Source organism: Clinocottus analis, unplaced genomic scaffold (genome assembly GCF_023055335.1).
Source record: "Clinocottus analis isolate CAN_PGR_092001 unplaced genomic scaffold, fCliAna1.0.p SCAF_19, whole genome shotgun sequence".
NCBI lineage: Eukaryota > Metazoa > Chordata > Actinopteri > Perciformes > Cottidae > Clinocottus > Clinocottus analis.
In genome coordinates, this window is record NW_027175920.1 from 3,154,441 (window position 1) to 3,180,000 (window position 25,560).

A 25,560-nucleotide genomic window follows, 5' to 3' on the forward strand; every position below is an offset into this window, starting at 1 on the left:
GGACTGGAAAATACTTTATTGCTGTAATCTGTCATAAAATTGTTGTTAAGTACATTAGATTTGACACTAAATATAAAAAGAATGTTCCAATAACAACTTTCTTTATCACTAAAATCTAATCTGGACTCCGGTCGAGCTGACAAAATAACTTTTAAACAAACAAAACGCTTGTTTGCTTTGATATGAATGTTGTCAAACCAGATTTGGGTCGTTTACGTTTCAGGGAACTTTCGGCGCACTCGATGGTTTCCCCCACGCGGTTATTTCCAGCTTTGTTATCTACATCTCATCACTTTGTAGCGATCACGCTGTTGTCACAGGCGGCGCAGGGCGAATATTTTATTCTTAAAGGAATGCAGATGTATTCAACAAGTGTTGCGCCCATTAAAATATTTAAGTGCATTAACATTTCAGAGATTAGAAGTATCACAAAAGACAAAAAGTGTTTTTAAATCCGCTGCTTCCTTCTAAGTGATTGTTTGCTTCGCCATGAATATTTAAAGTTATAAAGAAAGGTTTAAAGATGCAGGGTCTTTTTTTATAATTAAAAGGTTAGCAGAATCAGATTTTTAAACCAAATATTAATATTTTATAAAAACAAGTTTAGATTGTAAAGATGAAAAGCGTTTAATGATTTATTTTAAGTCTTGCTTAAATCTGCAATAAGTGACCTTTTGTTCACTCGGGTGCAGCAGAAACAAAGACATTACCTAATGAGGTCATTATGGTGAACTTCCTTTACACATCAGTTATTAATGGAGTTGTTTCTGGATACCTGATGCATGCAAGTCCAATATTAACTCTTTTAGCTCCGTTTTGGTCTCCACCGCTTCAGGGAACTGGATGTTTAGCGGCTCATCGCTCCACTATGTGCAGATGAGCCGGGTTTGGTGAGCTTTTAGAGTCGTCTCCTGCTGGCTGTTGCTCCCCTTTTAACCTTTCAAAATAAAGCTCGTCTTCATACATTTCTACAGCCGTGAGGGTAAAAATCCATCACGGCACCAAACAGAAAGGTTCACACGTTTGAAGTAATTGTAAAAACTCACCACATCTTCCTTTTTAATATACAAAGACAACACAGACTGTACAGGTTAGCGCTGATCACTGCTGTAAACTCTCTTACAAACGTATTAAGGCTCCTCATGGGATTGTAATCCTTCATCACAGCTGCTATTACTATAGAATACATGCAGCATGATGTACTTAGAGAGGTGTGTGCAGTAGTAGAAGTAGTTTTTTTGAAATGTTAGTTTTGTAATGCATGTAACATTGAAAATCATTGTGACATCAGATGTTAAAACTAACAGAGCAACAGAGTTAAAAAAAAAAAAAAAGAGAAAGAAACCTCTTCTACTCTCTTTGTGTGTGTGTGTGTGTGTGTGTGTGTGTGCGCGTGTGCGCGTGAGAGAGTGTCACTTCCTGGACACACTGAGTAGTGTTAAAGCCGAGAAGAGGCTGAAGACTACCCAGCATGCCGATGGTAAAGTATCCCGCCTGCAGAAGCAGAACGACCTCCAACTCGACCTTCGGCCTCAACGCCGAAGAAAACTAAAGACTTCCTCCTCCTGTTCAAAACACAGAAACACCAAGGATTTAGTATTTTACAATTCTATACACTTTAACTGGCATCGAATATGACTTTTTAATGACACACTAAGATTTTATGACACTTAAAAACTTATGACTCTTTATGACATACACTGACTTTTAAAAAAACTTTTTGTGACAGTTTACTACAATCTTTAATTTAAAAACATTTATAACTTTCAGTACCTTTACTTTTCATCAGTCACAATACGATAACTACATCATATCACTGCTTATACCACTGTATAATAATTCATTTAACTCCGTTAAATAGGCGGTTAGTTCAATGTATGAGGCCGCTGTGGGAAACCGCAGTTTCCCCACTAGAGGGCAGGCAGCTCCACCCACGAGTTCAACATGACTGAAGAGCCGTTCAACGCGTTGGAGAGACTCCAACCTGTTGTACCTTTTTAGTTCCTAACAATAGACGACCTGTGCTGCCAATGAGGTTTTTTTTTCCTGTTTGTCCTGTTAACCGGAAAGGTTATTGTTGGAGGGCGTTGTTTTGTTTTTTCCTTTGTCGGGAATAGAAAAAAACCAGATAAGCAGTAAACACAAGATGACAATGCTGCACAGATACAAAGCCAGTAAACAGTCTGCTCTTCAAAGCTAAAAGACAACTTTCACACGGTCACTGGTTATTTCTGTTTTCCATGAAAAAACGTGATCCAAAAATAATGAAGGAATTAATGAAATTACAAGACTAAAAAAAACGTTATTCCCTTTTTTACCAAACAGGAGTGTCTATAGTGTTCAGTTGTCTTGATCTAGATTGTATTATTTTGCATTGGCATTTCAAAGCCAGGAATTATTGTTCTTCTTTACTGTTTTGATTACCGTTTATTTATATTACTTCATTTTGTATTTACCATGTCTCTCTTGTGTGCACTGCTGCTGTAATACTGAAATTTCCCCACTGCGGCACCAATAAAAGGAGAATCTTATCTTATCTCGTAAGCATCATATTGGTGGTAATTCTTACTTTTTATGAAAAGATATCTGGGAGCAAGAGACTTCTTACTTACTACTTTACACATTCAGTGAACCAATTATCAGAAAACCTTTTATCAGAAAACTGCCAAAGAAGATTACTTTTTATAAAAACGCTGAGCTTTCTAATGAGTTCTCGATGGATTTAAGGCCGTTTATTTAGTTTATTACCTCAAGATCAGAAAGGGGGGAGTGCACAACTTTCAAATCAAAGTAGTAAGATGTCGTGTAGGAAGTAGAAATAAAAATCTGAACAATATTCAGGATTTAAACCGAACAAACAACATATCAATTACACAATGATTTTTCTTTTAAAAGCTCAGACGGATTACGATAAGCCTTGAGATTTAAAAGTCGCAGTCGTTTGCATCTGCAACCCGCCATCTTTGTGTCGTTTGACACTTCGGGGCCTTTCCTGATGTCGTCTCAACGTGTTTGCAGTTCAACAAGACTTTCGCCTGAGGCCACACAGACTCTCACGGGCCAAACGTCTCCGTGTGTTTGCACCATGGAGCCGCTAACATCTTCTACAACAACAGGCCTGTATGTCCGAGCGGGTTGTTATGTGAGAAAATCTGTTATGATCGTTTTCTTTTTATTGGCTGCAGATCACTTGATCATTCACTCCCCTTGTCTCTATCCAGGTAGCGTGAAGGCACCACCCATTTACTGTAATAATCCAGCATGCGACACTTCCTGTTCTCAGAAACTAACACCAAGTTGTTGTTTTTTTTTTTTTTTTTATCTTCTGCTGTGGTCTTGACAAGTTTCCTATTGGCTGGTTGAATTTATGAAATGAAGAAAAAAAAAGAAAAAAAAGATCTGCCCTGTTCCGAGTGAGTAGTTTTTTGTGTCTTTTCCTATTAAAAAAAAAAGAAAAGTAAACTGTGCGTCAGGGTCGATGAACCCTCTGACTTCCCCTCGCCAAGTCCTAACAGGACTCCCGGTAACGCAGACCACACCGGCAGATCCTCAGCATAGCGCGGCGCTGACTCACTTCTTGACGCGAGTGAATCAGCCGGCGCGCTGTCCCCGCTCCACCTCTGGTGATGGGGCTGCTGGGAAGACGAGGACGGGACCTGCGATTTGGGACACGCCACAATGACTGCAGGCATTTCTAAGAAGCCACAGCCTGTTTTACTGTGTGTGTGTGTGTGTGTGTGTGTGTGTGTGTGTGTGTGTGTGTGTGTGTGTGTGTGTGTGTGTGTGTGTGTGTGTGTGTGTTCTTTACAATGTTTTGTCCACACGACCAAAAAACTGACAAACAATGCATGAATGTAAAAGATGCTTTAAAAAAGGAAAATTCTAGTTTATTACAATGTGGGTCTTATTCTGAATGGATACGCGAGTGTTTCCATTTTCTGCGACTTCATACTTTATACTTTATACTTTAACGTGCTGTGGGAGCAGGAAGTCGGTGTGTTATAACTTTAGGAGATCATTGACGGGTTTTCTTTCCACCTTTTAATGATTGACTGACTTCGAGGTTTCTTTTAAAGCAGCTACAATTATTTTCTTTGGGCTCTCGGATTGAACTACAAACACAACAATGTCATATAACTTATTATTGATATTTTACTGGACTTGGTGAACACGTGAAGATCAAAAGGAATAATATTTCCTCTTCTTTTACCTCTGTTTTGGGCTCCACCGAGTCCTGAGGGATATTTTCCGGCTCTTTAGCCGCTAAGCACTGCAGTATGTTCGCCAGCTAGATGCTAACTGTGTCTGTCTGCTGCGTGGCGCTCAGCAGGTGGTGTACGGGGAGTTTTACTGCTTTTTCCACTGAAAACGTCTGGAAACGAGGCTGATGTGAGCGCTGAGACCGAAACCAAAACAGTAAAGTTCTGGCTGTAAAGAAAAGAAAAAAAACAGATCTGAAAGACCCTTGAACGTCTCACGGAGTTGGGTTATGATTATTAAATCAGCGAAGCTTCCAAAACAGGTCCGATCTGAAATAACCAAATGGATCAGAATAAACAGTTGAGTTGAATCGACGGGTCACCTGAAGGTCACCTGGCGGTCGACTTAGAAGAAGTTCTTGATGAGCGGCGTGACGAGTTTCACCCACAGCTTCACGTGGCGGTCCGGCCGCTCGAACGTGGAGCCGGACACCTCGCTGGACCGCTGGTACAAGACCTCCTGCTCCTGAGAGGCGCACAGTTCAACACACAGTTCAACACACAGTTCAACACACAGTTCAACACACAGGTGTGCCAGCAGCTCACTCATCATCCTTTCTGGCTGCGGTTCACCCACCTCCTGCAGCTGGCTCTGCAGCTCCTCGTTCTCTGTAACTATTGCGATTTGGGCCTCCAGGTCACGGTGAACCGAGCGGTAACCGAAATTAGGGGAGCCAATTAGAGTGAGGCAAGGCCGATCCTGCCCCTGGAGGTAATACCACAGACCTGTAAGGAGAAGGAGGAGAGGGAGGAAAAAACAAGAGTGAGCCAGCGAGGAGGTAACGCTTCAGAGAGAGGTTTTTTTTTCCAGCAGGGATTTCTGTAAAGGCCCAGACCACAACTAAAAAGGAAGCACATGCAGAAATCCCCAGCGTCGATCCAAAACCTCAAAGCATGAGCGAGTGAGTAAGTGAGTGTACATCCTTGTCCCAAGGCTACGACAAAATAACCGTACAAGCCGCCTTCTCTCACGCGACATACCGCTGTGACCACAAGGAGAACAGCAGAGCGGGGAGAGTAATGCGTTTTATTATTTTTTCACCGAGCCGAAACAAACTCCAGACTGGATGCTGAGCCGCGGCTTAAGTCGTCGCTTTTATACACAGTTGCCGGTAAATTACTGACTTTTCGCACACACACACACACACACACACACACACACACACACACCACTGCAACACAGGAGCAGACGGGGGGGAAAAGGGACGGACCAGCTGACGTCGGTTACGACAATAAATATGGACGCCGACCATCGTATCGCTTGACAGAAGAGGAGGAGGAAGACGATGGGGGCGAGGAGGAAGACGTCTCTTAATATTTTAAAGAAACGTTGTTAATGCGCCAATGTTTTGGGAATTTTGAGGTCAAGTCAACCACGACAGCGTTGACACGACAGCTTACTTTTACCCTGAAATGTTACGAGGTCTTGAGTTTGGGGAAAAGCTTGTACAGACATTTCCCAGAATATTTAAAAGCCTCTTCCATGCAAGGGATTTAAGATCGTAATCTCTTGTAATCCACATTGACGTGAGAGTTACTCCTCAAACTATTAGTTTAATATCGTCAAAGTTAAATTATCTTCGCATTTTCTGCAGAAATGTGAACGACCACATTTATGGATGTTTCCTATTGGCTGGCTGGCAACTGAGAGCCAGTGTTGGTAGGAGATGTGCTGTCAATATCACTGGTGGTCTACTGAATAAAGCACGTAACGCTGCGTTTCAATCGAATGTCTTTTATAAGCTACTTTTCCTTCTTTTCTAGCGAAGACGTTTTTCTGGCTCTTTACAAGATCTTGCAATTTAGTTTGTATTCATGCTTCCCAAAGAACGACAACGTAGGGGGCGTTATCACTGCAGAACAAACGCACAACAAGGAAATGATGCAGATCTGGCGCTTATTGAAACAGGAGAATAATCAGGGTTTTGTCTCCGTTATCAAATATGTCAACATCTTCTTCTTGCATCCCTGAAAAAAACAACAACAGGAGAAAAATTCCCAGAAAATGAGTAACAAGCATCAAGGATGAGAGTGATGCAGCTGCACAGGTTGTTTGTTGCAAGTCCACTTACTGAAATAACAACTGCTACACGCCAAACCGGTTAAGATTGTCTCGAAAAACTGCAGCTTCTGTGACTAAACATCACTTCTGGTGGGTGAGGGCAAAACAAAACTGTTTCCTGCTTCTGAAATGTAAGAATTCACTGCTTTCTTTCTATTATTACGGTGCGTATCGATGCATGAATGATACTTCCTGTACATACGGATGACCTATTGAGAAATGTAGAGTTTTTGGTCATGTGATCTGCATTCAAATCGTTGCATGAGAAGCTTTAAAAGCTTTTGTCTCACCTTTGGCGTGGAAGGTCCACTGCGGTCTCTGGTACTCGTGCAGCTGGACTCTCTCCTGCTGGCCCAGCCGGCACACTTGGCTGTAAAACTGTCGGGCGATGTGCGTGTACGCCGCGGGGATCGCCCCGGCGAGGCCCTTGGCCCCGAAGAAGCCGTTGACCTCGGGGGAGGCGGTGAGGATGCGGTAGTTGGCCCCGGCCCCGAGCACCAGCCGCATGTACGCCTGCGTCAGGTTGAAGTAACCCGACGTCAGGAACACGGTGGAGTCCGGACCGGCGTCCGTCAGCAGCCGCTGGAGGACGAAGACGGATTTCTATTTAGCGCATTAAAGAACTCAAATCTACCAGGATGACACCTTGATAACTGTAACAATTTTTTTTGTGGTTATGATTAACAACAGGTTTGAAGTGTGCGATGAGTAACGCAACCACAAATGATTCCATGTATTCACTCATTTTCTTTCATCCTCCCTATTTTTTGATTGAAATATTTGCTGCAGCCGATACATAAAACCTTTATCGTTTACTTCAGTGGTCAGCTTGTTGATGCAGAAGGAAACCACAAGTTCCGGGTGTGCGAGGACACACAATCTGATAAACGCTTCTTTTAAGAAAAGGCTTTTTTTTCTTCTCCCCTTCTGGGAAAATTATGTCCCAAAAGTGATGAGTTTTCTACTAGAAGTAAACTTGCAACATCACATCCTGGTAAACAAAAGCAACAAAAGATGAACAGCGTATTGAAATAAATCAAACTTGTTGCAACAAATCCTCCCTTTGTGTGTTAACTCCAATTTTTATGGAACCGCAGTATGAGCTGTCGCATCGAATTATAATGTGGTCACTTTATTGTGTTCATTTCCAGAATGTGGTACTAAAATACCGGGAATAAATGTTTCAAAAAGTAATGTGGTTTATTAGTCACATGGTTGTCTATTAGTCATGTATTAATCACATGGTCAAAACATCCCATAATGACAATAAAGAAGCTTAATCTAATCACATGGATGCCTTCTTTCTCAGGAGAATGAACAAAAGGTTAATAATAATTTAACAGCAGAGCCACAGTTGACATATTTTAAAGATCTTTTTGTGTGTGTGCTCTGTGCATCTTTTGGCTTCGAACGTCCTGACGCCAGGTGTGCAGCCTCACCTGTGTGACCTGCTCGTCCACCCGGATCCCGAGAGGCCTCATCTGGACCAGCGGGAACACCCAGGTGTCCTCCTCCCCCTCGCTCATGCCGTCGTCCTCGGAGTCCTCCGAACCGTTCAGCAGCTGCTGCCTGACCTGAGCCGTGTTCACCACCTGCATGATGCGCTTCCTCGCCGCCGCCGAGAAGTCCTGCCTGTTGCCTGGTTGCCACGAGAGAGAGAGAGAGAGAGAGAGAGAGACGAAAAACATGAGCGAGTGGGAGGCGGGTCAAACCGATCTCTGGGTCACGGTGATCTGGACCGTTTACGAGCACGAAGCAGAGAGCAGGATGTCGATGGGGAGGAAAATACAACCTCAGCTGAAGAGCCGTTACTCTGGAAAAAAAAAAAGGCTCGTCTTTAATGGAAACTTGCCTCTGTTTGAAGGTCGTGTTGACAGAAAGCGACGCCTTCTGGCTCATTAAGCTCGCTCTGACTGTTGACATGATGTCGTGCCAAGCCGCATTTTAAGTACAGCACAGATTTCAGGAACATTTTGCCCTCATTAGCATGAAACTTCATTATTTTAAAACTTCATGCTAATTAAATTTCCCACATGACCTGGAATCCCAGAATGCCTCGAGGTGAAAATGAATAGTTGTGTTTCGTTGCCTTCAGTGACTTTTTAACCGTAATTCTTACAAAAGGCCACACACACACACGCACGCCCAAAGAAACAATGTGGTAATTTATTCTGATGGATATGATGAGATGAGAGCGAGAAAATGTAAGTTGGGTGATCCCACCCTTTAAACTGCAAGTTGCTGTTATCAGTCACTGACCGACACGTCATTGGAGATCCTCAGTTATTAGGGTTTTACAGGAGGATTCCAGCAGTGTGTGTGTGTGTGTGTGTGTGTGTGTGTGTGTGTCAGTTCCCAATCCATGTCGTCTTCCAGCAACACTGTGACGTCACAACTCTATTCCTGGTGTTCACAGTCCTGCAGACATGATGTCATTTATCCCACAAACTAACATCCTGGCAGTCTGCGCTCCTGTTACGGACACCCAGCACCAGTGTGTGTGTGTGTGTAGAGAAAATCCTGACAATTTTCACATCCGGCTGCATGGCTAGCCAACCACAAGAGCTCTCATCGTCTTTCTCACTGCGCGCGCGCGCGCGCACACACACACACACACACACACACACACACACACACACACACACACACACACACACACACACACACACACACACACACACACACACACACACACACACACACACACACACACACACACACACACACACACACACCATCTAGTCTCCTGTCGAAGCTTTCAAGCTCCATTAGTAAAATCCATCGGCTCCTCCTGCAGAAAAAACTGGGCCTCTGCCGTCGTAACCGAGCGTGGAGTGTCAAACTCTGTCGGAGGGTTAACATTAAACATGCACACACACATGCACACACACACACACACACACACACACACACACACACACACACACAACAGACCCGTGTGTGTGTTTGGTGCCTACCGTTGTACGGGTGCACCATGCCCTCCAGCATGGTGACCGAGTCGTCGGGCTGCAGCTGCAGGGAAACGTCTCCCACGGCGTCCACCAGGTCGGAGAAGAAGTCGGCGACCTCGCTGCAGTTCTCCAGCAGCACGTAGCGGTCCTGTCTGTTGGTGAAGTACGAGTCGCTCAGGTTGGCCCTGAACAATGAGAGAGAGAGAGAGAGAGAGAGACTGTTGTTGAGAGGCCAGTGAGAACACAAGGTGTTCAGACAAGAGGAAAGACAAGGAAGAGAAAGAGGAAATGAGGAACCGATGCGTAAAAAACTAAGAAAACAGGGAGAAGTTTTCATCAGCTGGAGCCGATTCATTCCATTACAGCTGAAATTGGTTCACAACATCAGGTAGTATTATTGAACAGCGAGTTTATCAGTGTAATGCCGCCTCATACAGAGGGAGGATGGAGCACTAATTGTAGTCCTAAAGTTGCTCGGCTAGAGTATTTTATTAGCCCCGTTTAAGCTCCAGGAGTTTTCTTCTCCCAAGCAGCCGTGTGAAAGCAAAGTATTTTTTGACAAACTCAGACAGGAAATGTATACGTGTTTGCTATGCTAGTCTCTATAATCAGGTACACACAGCATTTTGTTTACTCTGCCGTGAGCAGCGGGGGCAGGGCGATGTCATTTGGAGCAGAGAAGCTCGAACAAACAAGCTCGTATTGACACAAACGTGGACAGCCGGGAATCGACGCACCCGCTGATGATGATGCTGTCGTCGAACAGGTAGACCTTGATGTGCTGGACTCCGATGGTCTCGTTGAAGCGCTGGGGGACCAGCAGGCGCAGCAGTCCCCTCAGGTCTGGCGTGTGGTACAGAGACACCCGCATCTGAGAGACGAAGCGCTGCAACAGCGGCAGCAGCATGGTCCTCGAGTTGGTCTGTCCTGCACGGGAGAAAAAAAAAAAAACATCAGGATGATGAGCGGCGGCGTTCGACGAGACAACGACATGGAGATCTCGAAAAGGAAAATGCCGCCGCCGACCTCGTGAGCCGCGAGTGTAGTCCAGCAGTATGGAGACTTTGAGGTCGGGAGCGTCACCGTTCTCCTGCGAGCGGCAGAGAGCTTCCTCCATGCAGTCCACCTGGACAACAAACAAAGAAAGCAGAGGACGGAAACATCAGCACGCGCAGCAGAAGCAGAGATATCGTCTTTTCCCTCGAGACTTCAGGCGAGTGTTCGGCCACCCGCTGCACAATCAATCGATTAGTCGATGGAGAGGAAGAAGAATATCTTTGAGTTTTGGACATCGCAATATTTTCACTATTATTTGTCTTTTTGCAGGCATTAAAACACAGCCATACATATTCTCTGAATTTGGGAAACTTCTAGGCTCCAGCGTCACGCTGCTTGGCTCTTTTCACTGCAGCAGGAAACTTTTACTTTAAAAAACCAAGTAACAAAAACTGCTTCCTGTTGTCTGTCATCAGGTTTTCACTTCTCACTCCAAGTCATTGTTCTGCAAACCACGAACTGAGATTTGTATCCCTTTTGTCAGCAAGTGCCATTTGTTGTTTGTTGTCTGGCAGTTGTCCTACTGCGTGTACACAGGAGTAGATTAATAAGTATTACAAGTTGGCAGCACGCAGCAGTTATCAAGCAGCGGCAGCGTGTTATCATCTGTTCACCGAGCGTGGGAAAAAGCATGACTAACTTTGTGCTAGAAGAGAAAATGACTGCTCTTCAGGAGGCACCAATGGTAGCGAGAGCAGAGTCTTTATTTGTGGTGAGCGCGGGCATTTGATCCCCACTCGATTGCTTTTATTTACTTTAGCTTAATTGTGCATCTGGAACCCAAATGACTCCACAAAAAGGCTTCACAACTTGTTTCACTCTCCACTCTGACTTATCTTTGCATACGGGGCGCTGAACAGGCCTTTCTTCGGGATTTCACATTATCCTCGCTGCCTGCACCTGCGCTTAAGTAAACACGCCGCACAGGTGCGAGAGTCAGCATGAGTCAAGGAGCTTTTGTGCTGAGCCTTGCGATCGGGAGTCTTCGGTTTGAACCACAGACCGCACTCGTATTTTGAGTCTGAACTTAATTCACATCATTGTGTCCAATTACAAGCAAACCTGAGCTCGACGAATAACACGGACTCACTGTTCCTTGACGCGACGTTTGTAGTCATCCATCATCCTGTGAGGTTACAGCGTTTGGCAGCGACCACGCCCGACTCAAACGCTTCTAAGTGTAATTTAACATGTTTGACTTGTCCGTGCCTCGTTCTGCGATTCACACCGCTGCTCGAAAAAAAGAAAAACAGCTGAATGCCAGTCCAGACTGTGGTTTGTTCTGGTTTGATGTTGTTATGCTAGGCCTTCCAGCATGAAAAACAGCAGGATATCACATGCCAACACTGGTCTCCCTTTACCCATAAACCCGTGCATGTCGGGGTCATTCCTTGGAGCTGGCCTGGAGTACATGTTCACTCGGAAGAAAGCCCGCTGTGGTTTTCTTGGAAGGCGACTCTGACTCACATTTTCTGGCATCTCTAACCACTTACTTGGCACACGCTTGCGTTTGGATGCCGTTGTTCTCACCTGCCCCAAAAACTAAAAAAGACATAAAAACTGCTTTAACAAGGAAAAACACACACACAGACGACATTTTTCTCACCAGCTCCTGCTCCAGCTGACCCGTTCCTAGATACAACGAGGCCATCACCACGCGCCTCCTCGCAGTCTTGATCCGCGCCTGAGGGGAGACAAAGAGAGAAACAAACACAACAAGGCGTGGGTGTCAGGAATCTGGTCACAAATATCTGATACCAAGAAATAATAATAAAAGTACATTTACTGTCAGTCGTGTGCGCACTCCGTCAGGCTGCACACGGAAACTAACCTGATTCCTCCAGAGTCGTCATTATTTAATAAAACAAAACATGACATATTTTTGGCGGGATGACTGCGTATTTAACGTGTAGTTTTGGTGTCGTTGGCTCAGGGTTCTCTTGGTACTCTGCCTTTCTTGTACAATGGAGGCCAATTAAATGTAGTCCGAGGTGATCGGGGGATGAAAGAAAATGTTCAAAACATAGAAATAACTCTCTGAATAATGTACGTAAAAGTTTTAATTGGGATCAAATAAATGTCTGCATGTCAAGTAATTATCAAGAAGAACCAGGACATTGTTTGTACAACAAACAATTATGTTGATTTATTTCTTGATTAATGGTTTCCTCTATTAAGCTGTGTCTTCTGATTTCTTGTTATCCGAAACTAAAATACATTTAACTTCCAAGGATACAAGAACAGGAAATTAGCAATGAACCTTCATAATTGAAGAGCTACAACTTGGTAATGTTTTGTTTTTTCAGTGGAAATTGACTCGTAATAAATGATTATGTTATTATGATTACTTTCCCATGAATCAAATGTAATTTCTGGAATTGAATTAATTAAATGTCAGTACTGTGAGCACGACAAACACTCCATTCACATCCATTGTACTGAAGTGAACAATTAAAGCTCAGCTTGAAGACACAAAAAGGGAAGTCAAAAGGTATAATCTTTTGTAATCTGGGAGAATTGACCCTTTGAGAGATTAAAGGTGCACAATGGAGTAGGACATCCTTTGCATGTGTCAGCAACAAAAAAATAAAAAAAGGCGTTGCTGCTTTACAAGAAGACGTGTCCTCCTGTTCTTTGTGCCAAGTTCCTTTTAATTTTGCTCACATGGTTTTGGCTGGCTCATGAAGTATCATGATATACTGATACTATAGCACCAAAGAGAAGGAAGTGCGTGAGTGTGTGCCAGAAAGTGATGTATAACAAAAACAAACACAATGTTCAGTGGAAGTGTCAATTAAACAGAAGGCAGAACGGTTTCTTCTTGCCTCTTTTGTCTTCTAGCTAACAAAAATAGCTTCAAGCTGGAGAGGTTCCCTCCCAACAGAGGGAAGAACCCAGAACTAAAGACTGAGCCTTTAAGAAGATAAAACTGTCTGACGGTACAAGCATTTGGTCCACATGTCTCTATTAGGCCTCGTCTAACTTTCCTGGAACTGAAATTGTCACAAAAATTCTTGTTTTTTAAAACGTCGTCTTGGAGGTGTTGATTTCTATCCGGAGCTTTTGGGAAAAGACTCTTCCTTGGCTGAATACTTTTCCCAAAGGGCCGCCGAGAGGTCTGAATATTTTGCATAACAAGACTCCCATTTCGTCGCCTTATAAGGTGACGCTAAGTAGAAAATCCACTTTGTCTTCTGTCTTCATACAAGTACATTTTTGCACCAAATATCAACTTTGTAAAAATAAAAAGACATAATTTGCTATTCCTTCACTACTATTGACCATGTGTTAACATTGCATGCTCATAATCTTCTCCTCTGGTATTTGAAGTATCGTTGACGTTGCCTTGATCGTCGTCGGAGTGCACCTTGTGCTCCATCTTTTTGTTTTTGAGAACCACACACTCGTAAACACATCGCACCATGAGAATTAAAAGTGTGCGATATGTTGTATTTAAAGACCGAGTGAAATACAGGGCTGTAAATATATCAGGGGTCAAAAAGGATCAACAACAACTAGGGGGAGGAATTCTTCCTCAATTAGCGTCAAGAGCCAATTTATTGTTCTGCAACACAACCGTTTACGCTAAACAATGTCCTTGTACAAGGGAAGCGGCTGCACAGCTGCCACAGCAGCAGCAGCGCATAAAGTGTAGATTCCTGTTTCTTTGTTCCCGGTGCAGCTGAATAGGCTAAAGTTAGAGGACACATAACAGGATTCCAGTGTGGTGACACACTGCAGGTGTTTTAAATGTTTTTACCTGGTAATTCTTTTTAAAGTCTCTTCAGGCTTCTATATTTAGCACAAAAGAGCTCAAGAATTAACTCCTGGCTGCTGCTGCGTGTTTCTCCGCCAACTTAGGTGTTGCAGAGGAATGTCTTCGGGTAAAGTAATACTTCCTCAAACACATCAAACACTTCGTCCGCCCTACCTCACAATACATGACGAAATGGAGCTTTAAACTCAATATTTGTAAGCCTTTTTTTTTTTTTTTTGAGTTCCGATCATTCCTTTTCAGCTAAACAAAAGACACGGACCTTCATCGTCTGGTAGAACTCGTCGGGCGAGGTGAGCATGTGGATGCGAGTGCCCGGCACGCGGAAGGCGGGTACGTGCTCCGCCATCCATTGGAAGTGGCCGCAGAGGCCGTCTGCGCCCTGAGCGCCGGCCAACCCGGCGGGCCTGGAGACATGTCGGGGGGCCGGGTCGGCTTCAGCCAGGAGGGGAGCCAGCAGCAGCACCGACGACCTGGAGGAGAAAACATCGTGAGCTTGTGCTTTACATATGCGGAGAGTCTTGTATCACACGGTGCTCTTCAACGCAGAGCTTTCCATCATCATCACACAACCTTCATCCACAGATGGCCCTCCCTGGGATGTTGTTGTGCTGTTTGCAGGGTTAAGGATGAACTTTATATATATATATATATATATATATATATATATATATATATATATATATATATATATATATATATATATATATATATATATATATATATTCTAGTGGTGAGGGGGAAAAAAGCAATACAGCATAGTATCGCGATATTTGCGTGGCGATATTGTATCGATGCCTGAAAGCAGAGTATCGATCTTTCACTAAATCAATTATAAACCTTTTGGTCCTCGAATAATAAAATCAATTGCATTTTCAGCTTTTTTTTTATTTTGCTGCAATATGTTGACAAAGTTTTCCTTTGGAGGCCATTTGCAGTGGAAAAAAGGGAATAAATCGCAATATTTAATATATCGCAGTATCGTGATTGTATGGAATCGTGGGACCTCTGGTGATTCCCACCCCTAATATATATTGTAATCATTATGAGCAGTAATATGGTGGTCTTGTGTTTAGCCATATTTAGTGTAAGGGCCTGAGGGGAAGGAGTAGCTCCAGTAGGCTCCACCCACTCGTCAGGAGAGCATTGAGGTCAGGTGTGGGAAGAGACACACCTGATCCTGATCTCCTCGTTAGGGAGGTGAAGGAGCAGGGAGACGTGGGACAACAGAAGAGAGGCTTCTCCTCATGAAGAAGAGTTGACCAGCGGCGCAGCTGATGAAGTTGAGTTGGAGTGAATTGATAAAACTCTGGCTTGAGCTACGGTTTCAGATCTTTTGTGTTTGTTTGATTAAAAACCTTCAAAACCTGCAGCACTGACTGCCTGTGATTGCTGCACTGCCCGCGAACTTCTGTGTCCTCCGTACCGTCCTGTTACAGTCGTAAGTGTGTTGTTGGAAAAATGTCCAAAATAAACCCATTCATGAGAAAACAGTCGACCTTCGCCCGTGGAAAATGAGACGCGTCTCTGGACGACGTCAGACAAAACAGGTCAGTTGTGCCATTTATCACAGGAAAACAATAGTTTCCACGGTATTGTCTTTTTTTTGTGCCGTCGTCAGCGGACTCTCAGGTGTCGGACGTCCCCCGCCAGCAATTGAACGCACCACAATACCCCTGCGTTTTAAAACGAATCCAGTGTCAAATGTCAACTAGTTGGAAACCCTGTGACTAACCAAAGTGAAACAGATTCAATCACATCACGGGTAGCTTTGTGGTGACGCCTAACAAACAGCGGTTGGTATTTTCCAGCATTCAAACAAGGGCTGTTTTAATTTACCACAGCGCAAGGTGACGCCTTAAAATATCAGGTTTCATAATTATATGTCAAACAACTAATTGTTGCATTTAAATCCATGAGAATATTGTGTGTCTGGATTTTTTGTTCTGTGTCCTAACATTCACCCCAACACCACATCCCCTTCGTCTCTGCTATACAATCTCACGGTCTGACAAAGCCGCCACATTAAATAAAGGCAGGGTGGAGTTTGATTGTCAGACATGACTGTGAACCTCAGAGGCTGATCGTCTACTGAAGTCCTTCATATTCATTAGAACCAGAACACACACACACACAGACACATAGTACACACACACACACACACACAGACACATAGTACACACAGACACACACACACACAGTTAATGTTTTGGTTTGGAATCAAACCCACAAAAAAAAACATCTGCAAGAAGTCCGAGGAAACACAAGTCACGTAAAAACAAAAAACACAGCTCGAGGCTTCTTTCCAAAGCCACTTTGCTGAGTTAGAACTTCTGCAGCAAAACACAGAAAGGGGATTTCCCCGTTGTTTGGGATCAAAGTCCGATCATTCATAAACATGCATACCACTCAAAAAGCCATAAACTGTAGCATGTTAGAGAACATCCTCATGTACATAAAATTACAAACATTATCTGGAAGCAGCACCGTGAGCTTGGCGACGGGGGTTATGTAACGTGATTGATCGCCTGGCCGATCACAAAGCCTTTACACTTTTTATGCAAGTGGTAAAAGATCAGAAGCGTATGACAGGAGATAAGACACACTTTGAAATTGTGTGCTGTTGCTTTATATTTCTGCAGGATTGTTTAATCCTTGACAAGGGTGGAGTTTCTGCACAGATATTTACAATCATCTCCGTAGAAGCCCCCTAAATTAAGATTTTCGGAGCAGTGTAGCAAACTTCGAAGAACAGCGATTTTGTGAAAGGGAAATGAAGTTAACTCCTTACACTTAATGAGGTTAGATGTTAAATTAATAATCCTGGACCTTGGCTTGTTGCGGCAATGAATAGAGGAGCTGTTTACTTTAATATGTGACTGCATCCCTCCTGATTTGAAGCATGTGACGGGGAAACAACGATTGTCCGTCTGTCTTCCTCATGAATCAAAAAAAAAAAGGAAAAAAAGATGTGGAAGTCCAAAACCTTCCTCTCTACCGGGAAGAATTTCCACCAGATTCTCGTTGCAGAAACTCGCTCACATTCTGCCACAAGAGATTTTATGAGCTCGACCACTGATGTTGGGTGATAAAGCCGAGCTCTCCAGTTCGTCCCAAAGGTTGGGTCGAGGTTTGCACACCAAACAAAAATACATATATTACGTTTCTTTACGGGCCTGGCTTTGCGCACGACGGTCACGCTGAAACAGGAAAGGGTTGTCCATATTGGTCGCCCCAAGTTGGATGCACGCAAGCATTAAGAGTTCTTGCACACTGTATTAACATACGGTATCTGCGTACGTCATTTAGTGTAGCGCATTTAGAGAAAAGCTGCCGTTGGATGACAGTTCCATAGTACCAAAAATAACCTGAAGCATTAAGAGTTCACATTTTTAAACAAAGTGGCCTTAACTTATCTTTGTTTTTTCCTTTCAATTCTGTGTGAGAGGAACTATTTAGCATCGATGTCCCAGTGAAACCGTTGATGCTGTGTGAAGAAGAACTAATAAACAAAATAGCATCCCTATACCAGCCACAGTCCAGGCAGAAATCTTATTATTATGTCTGTAGAGTAATGTTATTGTGCATTATTTACTGTTTTTATTTTACTATGTCTCTTGTGCGCACTTTACCCGTTTGCTGCTGTAATCCTGCAAATTCCCCCACCGCAGGACTAATCAAGGAATATTTAATCTAATATTCCCTCTCCTGCCACTATTTTATTATGACCCATTTACTGACCAAAGGATTGATTTACACACATTTGACTCTGGAGACAAAAAGAACAAACTTCAGATCTATGTCACAGATCACATGGTCATCTGTAGTAGATCCACCTGTTTTACACTCTTTGGCCAGCAGGGGTTTGGTGAGCACACGAGGCCTCGAGGAACGAAAGGTTTACTGGAAAGCTACTTTGGACGAGATATAATGGAGTAAATGAAGCATCAGATAAAGACGATAAAAGACATGTATATTACAGATTCTTATTTCAGGCTCCGACCGGTCTACATGCTCAACACTCAGTTTCCTTTTCGATAACAGAGACACAAACAAGGAAACTGCCGGACACACTATTTATCTAACATTAGGCTCGTTCGAGATGATCTGCGCCTCGCCTGAAAAGTGGACAAGAGCCAGCATAAGCCTGCGTTGTATAAATAAGCTTTTGTTATTATCAACCACACAAGATGTGTCTTTAGATCAAACTTCCATTTCACAACGTGAGACTAACAGCCGAAAATCGAACGTTAAGTATTACAATAACACGGAAAAAAAAGGATATTCTCGTTGTCAAATCTGAGAGCCTATCAGATCTTTGATCTGGCGACAGCCAGGCATTTCCCATCATGCCCTGACGGGGAACATCGTATCACTGCCTGGTGAGGAAACGGCACTGAACAGGCCTGAAGGACATTTACACCAGGAGCTACAAGAATGAAGCCAAAAGAATCATGAAAGGTTGTTAAAATGAGAGCAACGTACAGGATAATCCAGGCCAGCACAGAGAGTATCAGGTCACCAGGATCCTCAAAGAGGTCACGGCCTCAATGAGGTGCGATTGATCGATTGAACAAAAGACATCCTCATTCAAGTCAGAGCTCCTCCTGCTCAGGTGAGTCAAGGCGTCACATTAAAAGAGATCCTCTGACTAATAACGCCTCCAGGTGCGTTACTAACGAGTGGAATCACCTGATGCCGACTGGAAGCCTCACATGACGAGGAGGCTGTCAGAAAGACGTCAAGTGGTGTGATGTTAGTTACATCATGTAACTAAGTATATTTCCTCAAGTACTTGTACATTTTGTGCTACTTTCTACTTCAACACATCTCAGAGGAATGTATTGTACTTTTAACTTGATGACAATTATGAAAAGATTAGTTACAAGTTACTTTACAAATTAGGATTATTCCATAAAAGAAGTCAAAGTCAATTAGTTACAAAAATGTTTACATTTCATGAAAAAAACGGTACCAACTTCAAGTTGCTATATATGCAGACACATTTTGAAATGGGTTCTTCTTCATTCTGGCCATTTTACTTTTGGTACTTTAAGTATATTTTGACGTCAGCACTTTTGTTAAACTTTGATAGCACTTTTACTTCAAACTGACTAGTTCTACAATGTGGTATTACTACTTCTACTTAAGTACCACCGCAGGTTTCAGCTGCGGTAAAATGACTCAACGTTAAATAACTCACACACACTCACACACACACACAAAACGGCACAGCATGTACAAACATAACCTTCAGTTAAGAAAACCTGTACTTCTCAGACTGGCTTCTGCTATGGATCTGCATTACCGGGTGGAAATGAGCTAAATTTGACTTTAAACTTATACAAGTTTCACCCCAAATAAGCTACATGTCGACGACTAAATATTTTAAATCATACAAGATCAAAATAGAGCATCACATGTCATATAATTGGCGCATTAGCAGTGACAACATTAGCAAAGCATCTGTATCTCTTCCTGGTTGGAAGCTTCACGCAGGAAACACAAACAACCGTTTTATCCTCGTGACCGTGTCTCCGGTCACGAGACGTGTCTCTTACCCTCCTCTCCTGTCCCGCGCGCGGAAAAGCCGGTCAGATATTCGGGTGAAAACCCCGGTGATGGCCGGTGAGTACACGGAGTACACCAGCCTCCTCCAGGACATGGGAGCTGCCATTGCTGCAGCAGAGAGACTTTGAATAAACTTTATCGACACAACGTGAACAGACAGACTGTGCTTACTGGAGGCCGCGAGAGAAACGGATGAGCACTGTTAAGCTGGGTGTTCATTATGGGGTCTTTCCTGCAACAAGTGAATAAATCATCATACAAATAATTAAATTAGGTTGTTTATGTCTGTCTGTAGTTTATGTGATAGTTTAAATGCCTCTAAAGGACCTCTAGGGGTCAAACTGTAAACTACATTGCAACTTCAGTGTTTTGGAAATGTTTTGATTGACAAAAAAAAACAAGATTTACACTGAAGTTAACCTAACATTTGGAAGATATCGTTAACATTATTATTATTATTATTATCATGATCATAATGATTATTATTATTATTATTATTGTGATTCTTATCTGTATACATTGTTTTCATTACTATTATTGTTATTATGAGTATTGTATTCCTTTATCTTATCTTGTTTTTACTTTGTCTTCTTTATATGAGAAAGAGGCAATGTGATATCATGTTTTGTCATCTTTGAAAATTATGCTTCACAGTGAAAAACATTTGAGAAAGTCCCAATTTAGACATTTAGGACATCCAATGCATTTCTGGTAACTTGCTGTGTGCCGCTCACACTTTTTTTTTTTTTAAAGGTGTGACCTCAATCTGTCACCCCAGTTTGCGGTGTTGCAGTACAAAGTATTGTTCACAGGTGTTTGTTCCAAGAAACACTCCTTAGGAACACAATGGCTTTATGGACAATTATCACACCGTAATTACATAATTTCAGGTAGTTATAGTAATTAGTAGCTTGGTGAACATACTTTGCTTTTATTAATGGTGTTATGTTTTGAAAGTTGTTTTATTCATGCCACCATACAATGAGTATAGGATCAACACAGTCGTAATCTTAGTTTATTTTGATGCCATCGGCCTCTTTGATTGTGCAGGATTTCCTTTTGTGTAAAAGGAAAAGAAAGAAATACCCAGCTAAAGTTAAACAAACTATAATAATTATTGAGAGCACATGAAAGGTATGTTGTTGTATACAGTTTGTTAAACTACCCAACAGTATAGAACCACTTATTAAAAGCTTACTGGACCAAATATGACAATGAAATACTGCTTACACATAAGTTCCAGTAATAATAATCAATACAATATATGACAATATAACACTGACAGAGATAATTTTGTATAATAAGTACATTTACTTTTGATACCATCAGTGAATTTTCTGAAAATACCTTTACTTTTTTATTGAAGTAAGCCTTTGGATGCAGGACATTTTTTTTGTGCCTGTAATAGAGTATTTCTGCTCAGCAGTAGAGCCGGTTGTTGCTCAAGAGCACTGACAGTAAGTCAGTCGCTTCCTGACACAACACGAGGGCCTGAGGGAGATCATCTTTGAACATTCACCAGCTTGCAGCTCACGTGGATGATAGTTAATTATTCGTTGTGTTGTGAAAATGAAAGGATTATACTTCTGACTGGAATTAAAGTAAGGTTCTATTTATGGATCCTCGGTGGAAGAACCTAACATGTAACAGCAGCAAAAGGTAGGAAAGGAAATTAATTGAGTATTTAGATCAAAGTTGTATGATAATGTAATCAAGAATATGGCATTGAAAAAATACAAGAACAAATATTATTGAGCAACCATTCACAGTGGTACAAAGTGTACTTAAATACAATGTTAAGGTGCTTTACTAAATATTACTCAACATATCAGATTGAAATATTTAACTTTTTACTCCATTATTGAACATTCAATTTCTATGATCACTTTAGAAATTATGATGCATTCAGATTAAACTACCAAACAGTATACACATGTATGTAAAAATTACAACAGCAGCCTGGTATAGTAGTCATATAATGGGATCATTAATTTATATGGAGTTATTCATATTGCCAAAAATAGACTCTTATCCATATCTGCCAGTAAAGTCTGTAACATACATATACACATAATGTAACCTATTATCATTTTGAATTGTTCCATATGGGGAGTTTGTAACTTGTTCTCGCGCGCGCGCGTGTGTGTGTGCGCGCGCGCGCGTGTGTGTGAGAGCGAGAGAGAGAGAGAGAGCGAGAGAGAGAGAGAGAGAGAGAGAGAGAGGGTACCCATCAGTGCCAGGAAACAGCCAGGCAAAGGTCACGCTGATTATTTATTGGCAATCTGCCGAGAACGAGCGCGGGCACGTGCATGTGTTCTCTGCGTGTGCACGAGCGTTGATTCCTGGAAGAGCATCTAAACCAGGAGGCGGAGCCTTACGAACATCGTCTGTATTCCGAAACAACCTCCAGTAACCTTTATGCACACACGGACACGGTCTCGCCTTCAGATATCGCCGACACAACATTCCTCCGCGCAGGAAAGGAACCCACACTCTTTTTGGATACTTTTTTTTTTTTTTTTTAGATTTTAATGCCTGAGTTAATAATTCATTTAGCACTACTCTCGGGTAGTTTGCATATCTTTTCTTTTGGCGAAGACCGGCTTCGGTGCGGGGCTGAATATATCCGCAAGGTAAGTTCCAAAAAAAAAAAAAAAAAAGCTCGTTGTGCATCACTCAAGCCGACACGGGTGACAGAAAAAGAGACGCGTTATTAATGCAGATTTAAGCACAGCTGCTGTTAGCGGCTGCTCTTGGTGCAGTGCAGGCGACGAGGGGTTTTTGGAGGGGGCTTGTTTCGCAATATTGTGAGTAGGAGACTTCCATACCAGCGGGCTCCGGTGCGGTTCTGAACCGTTATGGCGCCTCCTGCCTCCGCCGCGTCCCGCACGGTGCGTCCGGCGCAGCCGTCTTCAGTTCCCCTCCAGGGGGATCACAGCAGAACCGGACCAGACGGGACACTTTTTTTTTCTGTTTTATTCTCAGTGAAACCGGAGAACGGGGCCTCTGTGGCGCGGCCGAGCAAGGGAATATGGAGTAATTTTGTTTGTTTTTTTAAATTAAAAAAAGAGAGGGGGGCTGGATAAATAAAAGCGCGCCGGACTCTTTCACAGTGACCCCGTTTCTGAAATCCCTTGTTGCGGTACGCCCGATCGAAGACAATTGAAAGCAATCAGGATCCAGTTGCTGTCTGTCTGCGCGGCGCAGCAGCAGCAGGCTCAGCGCGAGTAAGCGAGGATTCATTTAAACTAAATATAACCTGCCTGTCCAGTCTTGCCTTATGCATTTGTCCGACTCGTCATCACTGCATTTTATGGGGCTCAACTGGGAGCAGTGGTCGTTTATTTATGTCCGCGCGCATGAATGAAATGTCAGAGGAGAGACTGCAGCCTGAATGTGTGTGTGCCGGTCTTGAAATAGACGGGTCATCTGTGCTCTCTGTCTCCAGCTGTGTTTAGGCGCTCTCTCCCAGCCCCTCTCTGGATGCATCGGACTCCTCTGCCCCGGGGCCCTGGACCCGGTGTGTGACCCAGCCACTCTCGCCCCACCCCCCCTCTCTTTCCTCTCCCTCTGCCCCAAACTCCTTTCCACCTGTCCACCTCGGCACTCCTGTCCTGGGCCCCCTGCCTCTCGACCAGCGGGCAGAGGCAGGGGGCCATGGCGCCATGGTAGCCTTCGGCAGACGTAACCCCCTCGCCATGAGCAGCGTGACCCCTCCGGAGGGCAGGAGTCAGGGGTCAAACTCTACCCTGCATCACTACAAGCCCTTCAGCTCGCATGCACACTACCAGCAGGTCAGTCACACCTCAGTCTTTAGAGGAATATCTGTTTGCATGATCGAAATCAGATAATGACCGTTTTTTTCTTCTTTTCCCCTCCAACTTATTTCAGGTGATGCGTGCGTTGCGTAAGCTGCAGGAGAGTGGGTTTTACTGGGGGGCCGTCGGGGGCCGGGAAGCCAGCGCCCTGCTGCGCTCCGAGCCGCCCGGCACCTTTCTGATCCGCGACTCCTCGGACCACCACCACTTCTTCACCCTCTCCGTCCAGACGGCCCGGGGAACCAAGAACCTGCGCATCCACAGCGAGGGAGGCGGCTTCTACCTCCAGCCGGACCCCCAAAACACCCAAGAGCCCCGGCAGTTCGATTGCGTGCTGAAACTCGTAGCGCACTACATGGGGAAAGGGCCGGACGCCGGAAGAGGCCGAGAAGGGGCGTGCGGGGGGAATGCAGAGAAGACGGGGTGCAGCGTGTATCTGATCCACACCAGCGGGGAGAGGATTCCCTTGGAGCTGCGGCGGCCCCTGTCGAGTTCTCTCTCCTCGCTGCAGCACATGTGCAGGAGGACCCTGAACAACCTGGGGGGGTCGGAGCGAGCGGAGCAGCTGCCGCACACACTTAGAGACTTCCTGGAGGAGTACGACGCTCCTATATGACTGACGGGAACTGCAGGAGTTCCACACGTGGACCAGGTGCCCGGGGGACGGCACAGACAAGTTCTCAGCGCGTACGTGAATAAGGAGCGCCATCGGATGCCGACCAGAGTCAGCCCGAAGATGCCAATGTGACGTCGGCTTTGTCAATGTGTCACAGATCTGCTTCAACGCCCCGGCGGGCACCGTCTACCTAGAGTGTCCTGGGGGGGGGGTGTCTGGGGCGAGGATGCGGGAGCTAGGTAACCACCGATTACCTCGTCCTTCCTGCCTTTGCAAAAACTGACCACTAATGTGAGTGGCAATTGGAGCGTGAGGTCAAAGGTCAAGGTTTTCTTATGACTGACTCCGACGCAGAGCACAGCCTCGTAGAAGATTAACCCGATTGGTCGATGTTAACGACGACAGTGACGCCGTGATCAATGAACGCCCCCACCGTGGGGATCCCCCCGGGGGTTTAACGCGCCGAAGAAGAAGCCTCTCGTCTCTCAGCCGGACATTTACAACGCTTTGGATCAGCGGACTGAAAGAAAGACGACAAAGAACAGAAAGGGTCAGAGGGGGTGAATGAAGGAGGAGTGAACAGAGAAAAGGCAAAGTCCAAACGTGAGGGAGCGGGCGGGGTGGGGGTGGGGGGGAGCCGAGAACATACAGTATTTATTTGTCTGTGTGTGTGTGTGTGTTTGTGTGTGTTGTGGTAGCGCACACATTTCCATTGCTCCTTCCCGCAAATGTTGCCTCACAGAGGGGCGAGGGAGAGGGGGTGGTCATGCACGCCTGCTCCACACAAACACACACACACACGCACACAGGTACAGGCCAGCATGTTTGAAAGCGTGGGAACAACAGAGAGCGAAAAAAGAAAAGAAAAAGCATTACGAGGCATCTTCTCCTGCTTGTTTCCTGGTTCTCCTTCATTACCCTTTCCCTGCAACCCCTTGAGTTGCATGTGCGCCTTGACAGTGACAGAAAACAGGCTGCTGTTGCCGAGACAAAAGCTTGTTACTGAGACAAAAGCCTTGGCACGAAACCAAACAAAACAGCAGAACTTATTTTTATCCAGACTGGCTGGAAAAGAAGTGTCACTGTTAATGCTCCTTGGGGAATGACGACGGTGATGATGATCCTTAAGATTTGAGGAGTGTGTGTGTGTGCGTGTGTGTGTGTGTGTGTGTGTGTGTGTGTGTGTGTGTGTGAGTGTGTGTGTGAGGACAAGGAATGAACGAAAGGAGAAAGAGGAGCGGGAAATGGGATTAGGAAAGGGAAATTGAAGAGGACGGAGAACTGGGGAGGGGGCTCGGGTGAAGGAGAACGGGGAGGAGACATACTGGTATACAGCTAAACAGAATTGATGTGATTGATGTCCCAGACTTGGAGGAAATGATGGAGCCCAACAGGACACTGCTCCTTTAAATATAAAGCCACGTTTGGCAAGATGTGAAGAAGAAAAAAAAA

At 44.2% G+C, this 25,560-nt stretch overlaps 2 protein-coding genes across 6 annotated transcripts; one reads left to right on the forward strand and one right to left on the reverse strand.

Annotated features, from left to right (window-relative positions):
• Window positions 1-72: 72 nt before the first annotated feature.
• LOC137789235 (CDP-diacylglycerol--glycerol-3-phosphate 3-phosphatidyltransferase, mitochondrial) lies at window positions 73-19,780 on the reverse strand. Of its 4 annotated transcripts, XR_011077813.1 has the most exons (13): window positions 19,665-19,780; window positions 14,366-14,576; window positions 11,935-12,012; window positions 10,299-10,398; window positions 10,010-10,199; window positions 9,279-9,457; window positions 7,761-7,960; window positions 6,612-6,903; window positions 4,837-4,985; window positions 4,583-4,725; window positions 3,575-3,656; window positions 1,994-2,102; window positions 73-1,565 (listed from the first exon to the last, which is right to left on the reverse strand). XR_011077813.1 is itself a non-coding variant. In XM_068582580.1 (11 exons), exons 1-10 carry the CDS (start codon window positions 19,778-19,780, stop codon window positions 4,606-4,608), a joined length of 1,635 nt encoding a protein of 544 aa, XP_068438681.1. In that variant the 3' UTR covers window positions 73-1,565; window positions 4,583-4,605. The 4 variants fall into 4 exon arrangements, 2 of the variants coding, with proteins under 2 accessions (XP_068438681.1, XP_068438682.1); XR_011077814.1 differs by lacking the exon at window positions 3,575-3,656; XM_068582580.1 differs by lacking the exons at window positions 1,994-2,102; window positions 3,575-3,656.
• Window positions 19,781-22,089: 2,309 nt separating this feature from the next.
• socs3b (suppressor of cytokine signaling 3b) lies at window positions 22,090-24,705 on the forward strand. Of its 2 annotated transcripts, none has more exons than XM_068582586.1 (3): window positions 22,090-22,307; window positions 23,123-23,468; window positions 23,566-24,705. In XM_068582586.1, exons 2-3 carry the CDS (start codon window positions 23,340-23,342, stop codon window positions 24,106-24,108), a joined length of 672 nt encoding a protein of 223 aa, XP_068438687.1. In that variant the 5' UTR covers window positions 22,090-22,307; window positions 23,123-23,339; the 3' UTR covers window positions 24,109-24,705. The 2 variants fall into 2 exon arrangements, with proteins under 2 accessions (XP_068438687.1, XP_068438689.1); XM_068582588.1 differs by lacking the exon at window positions 22,090-22,307 and adding an exon at window positions 22,526-22,901.
• The last annotated feature ends 855 nt before the right edge of the window (window positions 24,706-25,560 follow it).

Bases quoted from the DNA above. Each gene is read 5' to 3' on its own strand.
- LOC137789235 (XM_068582580.1), bottom strand. From the start codon at position 19,780: ATGGCAGCTCCCATGTCCTGGAGGAGGCTGGTGTACTCCGTGTACTCA. The intron at 7,961-9,278 runs GTAGGCACCAAA...CGTGGCAACCAG, and splicing joins CATGGTGCACCCGTACAACG to GCAACAGGCAGGACTTCTCG. The intron at 6,904-7,760 runs GTGAGGCTGCAC...TTCGTCCTCCAG, and splicing joins TGGACGAGCAGGTCACACAG to CGGCTGCTGACGGACGCCGG.
- socs3b (XM_068582586.1), top strand. From the start codon at position 23,340: ATGGTAGCCTTCGGCAGACGTAACCCCCTCGCCATGAGCAGCGTGACC. The intron at 23,469-23,565 runs GTCAGTCACACC...AACTTATTTCAG, and splicing joins CGCATGCACACTACCAGCAG to GTGATGCGTGCGTTGCGTAA.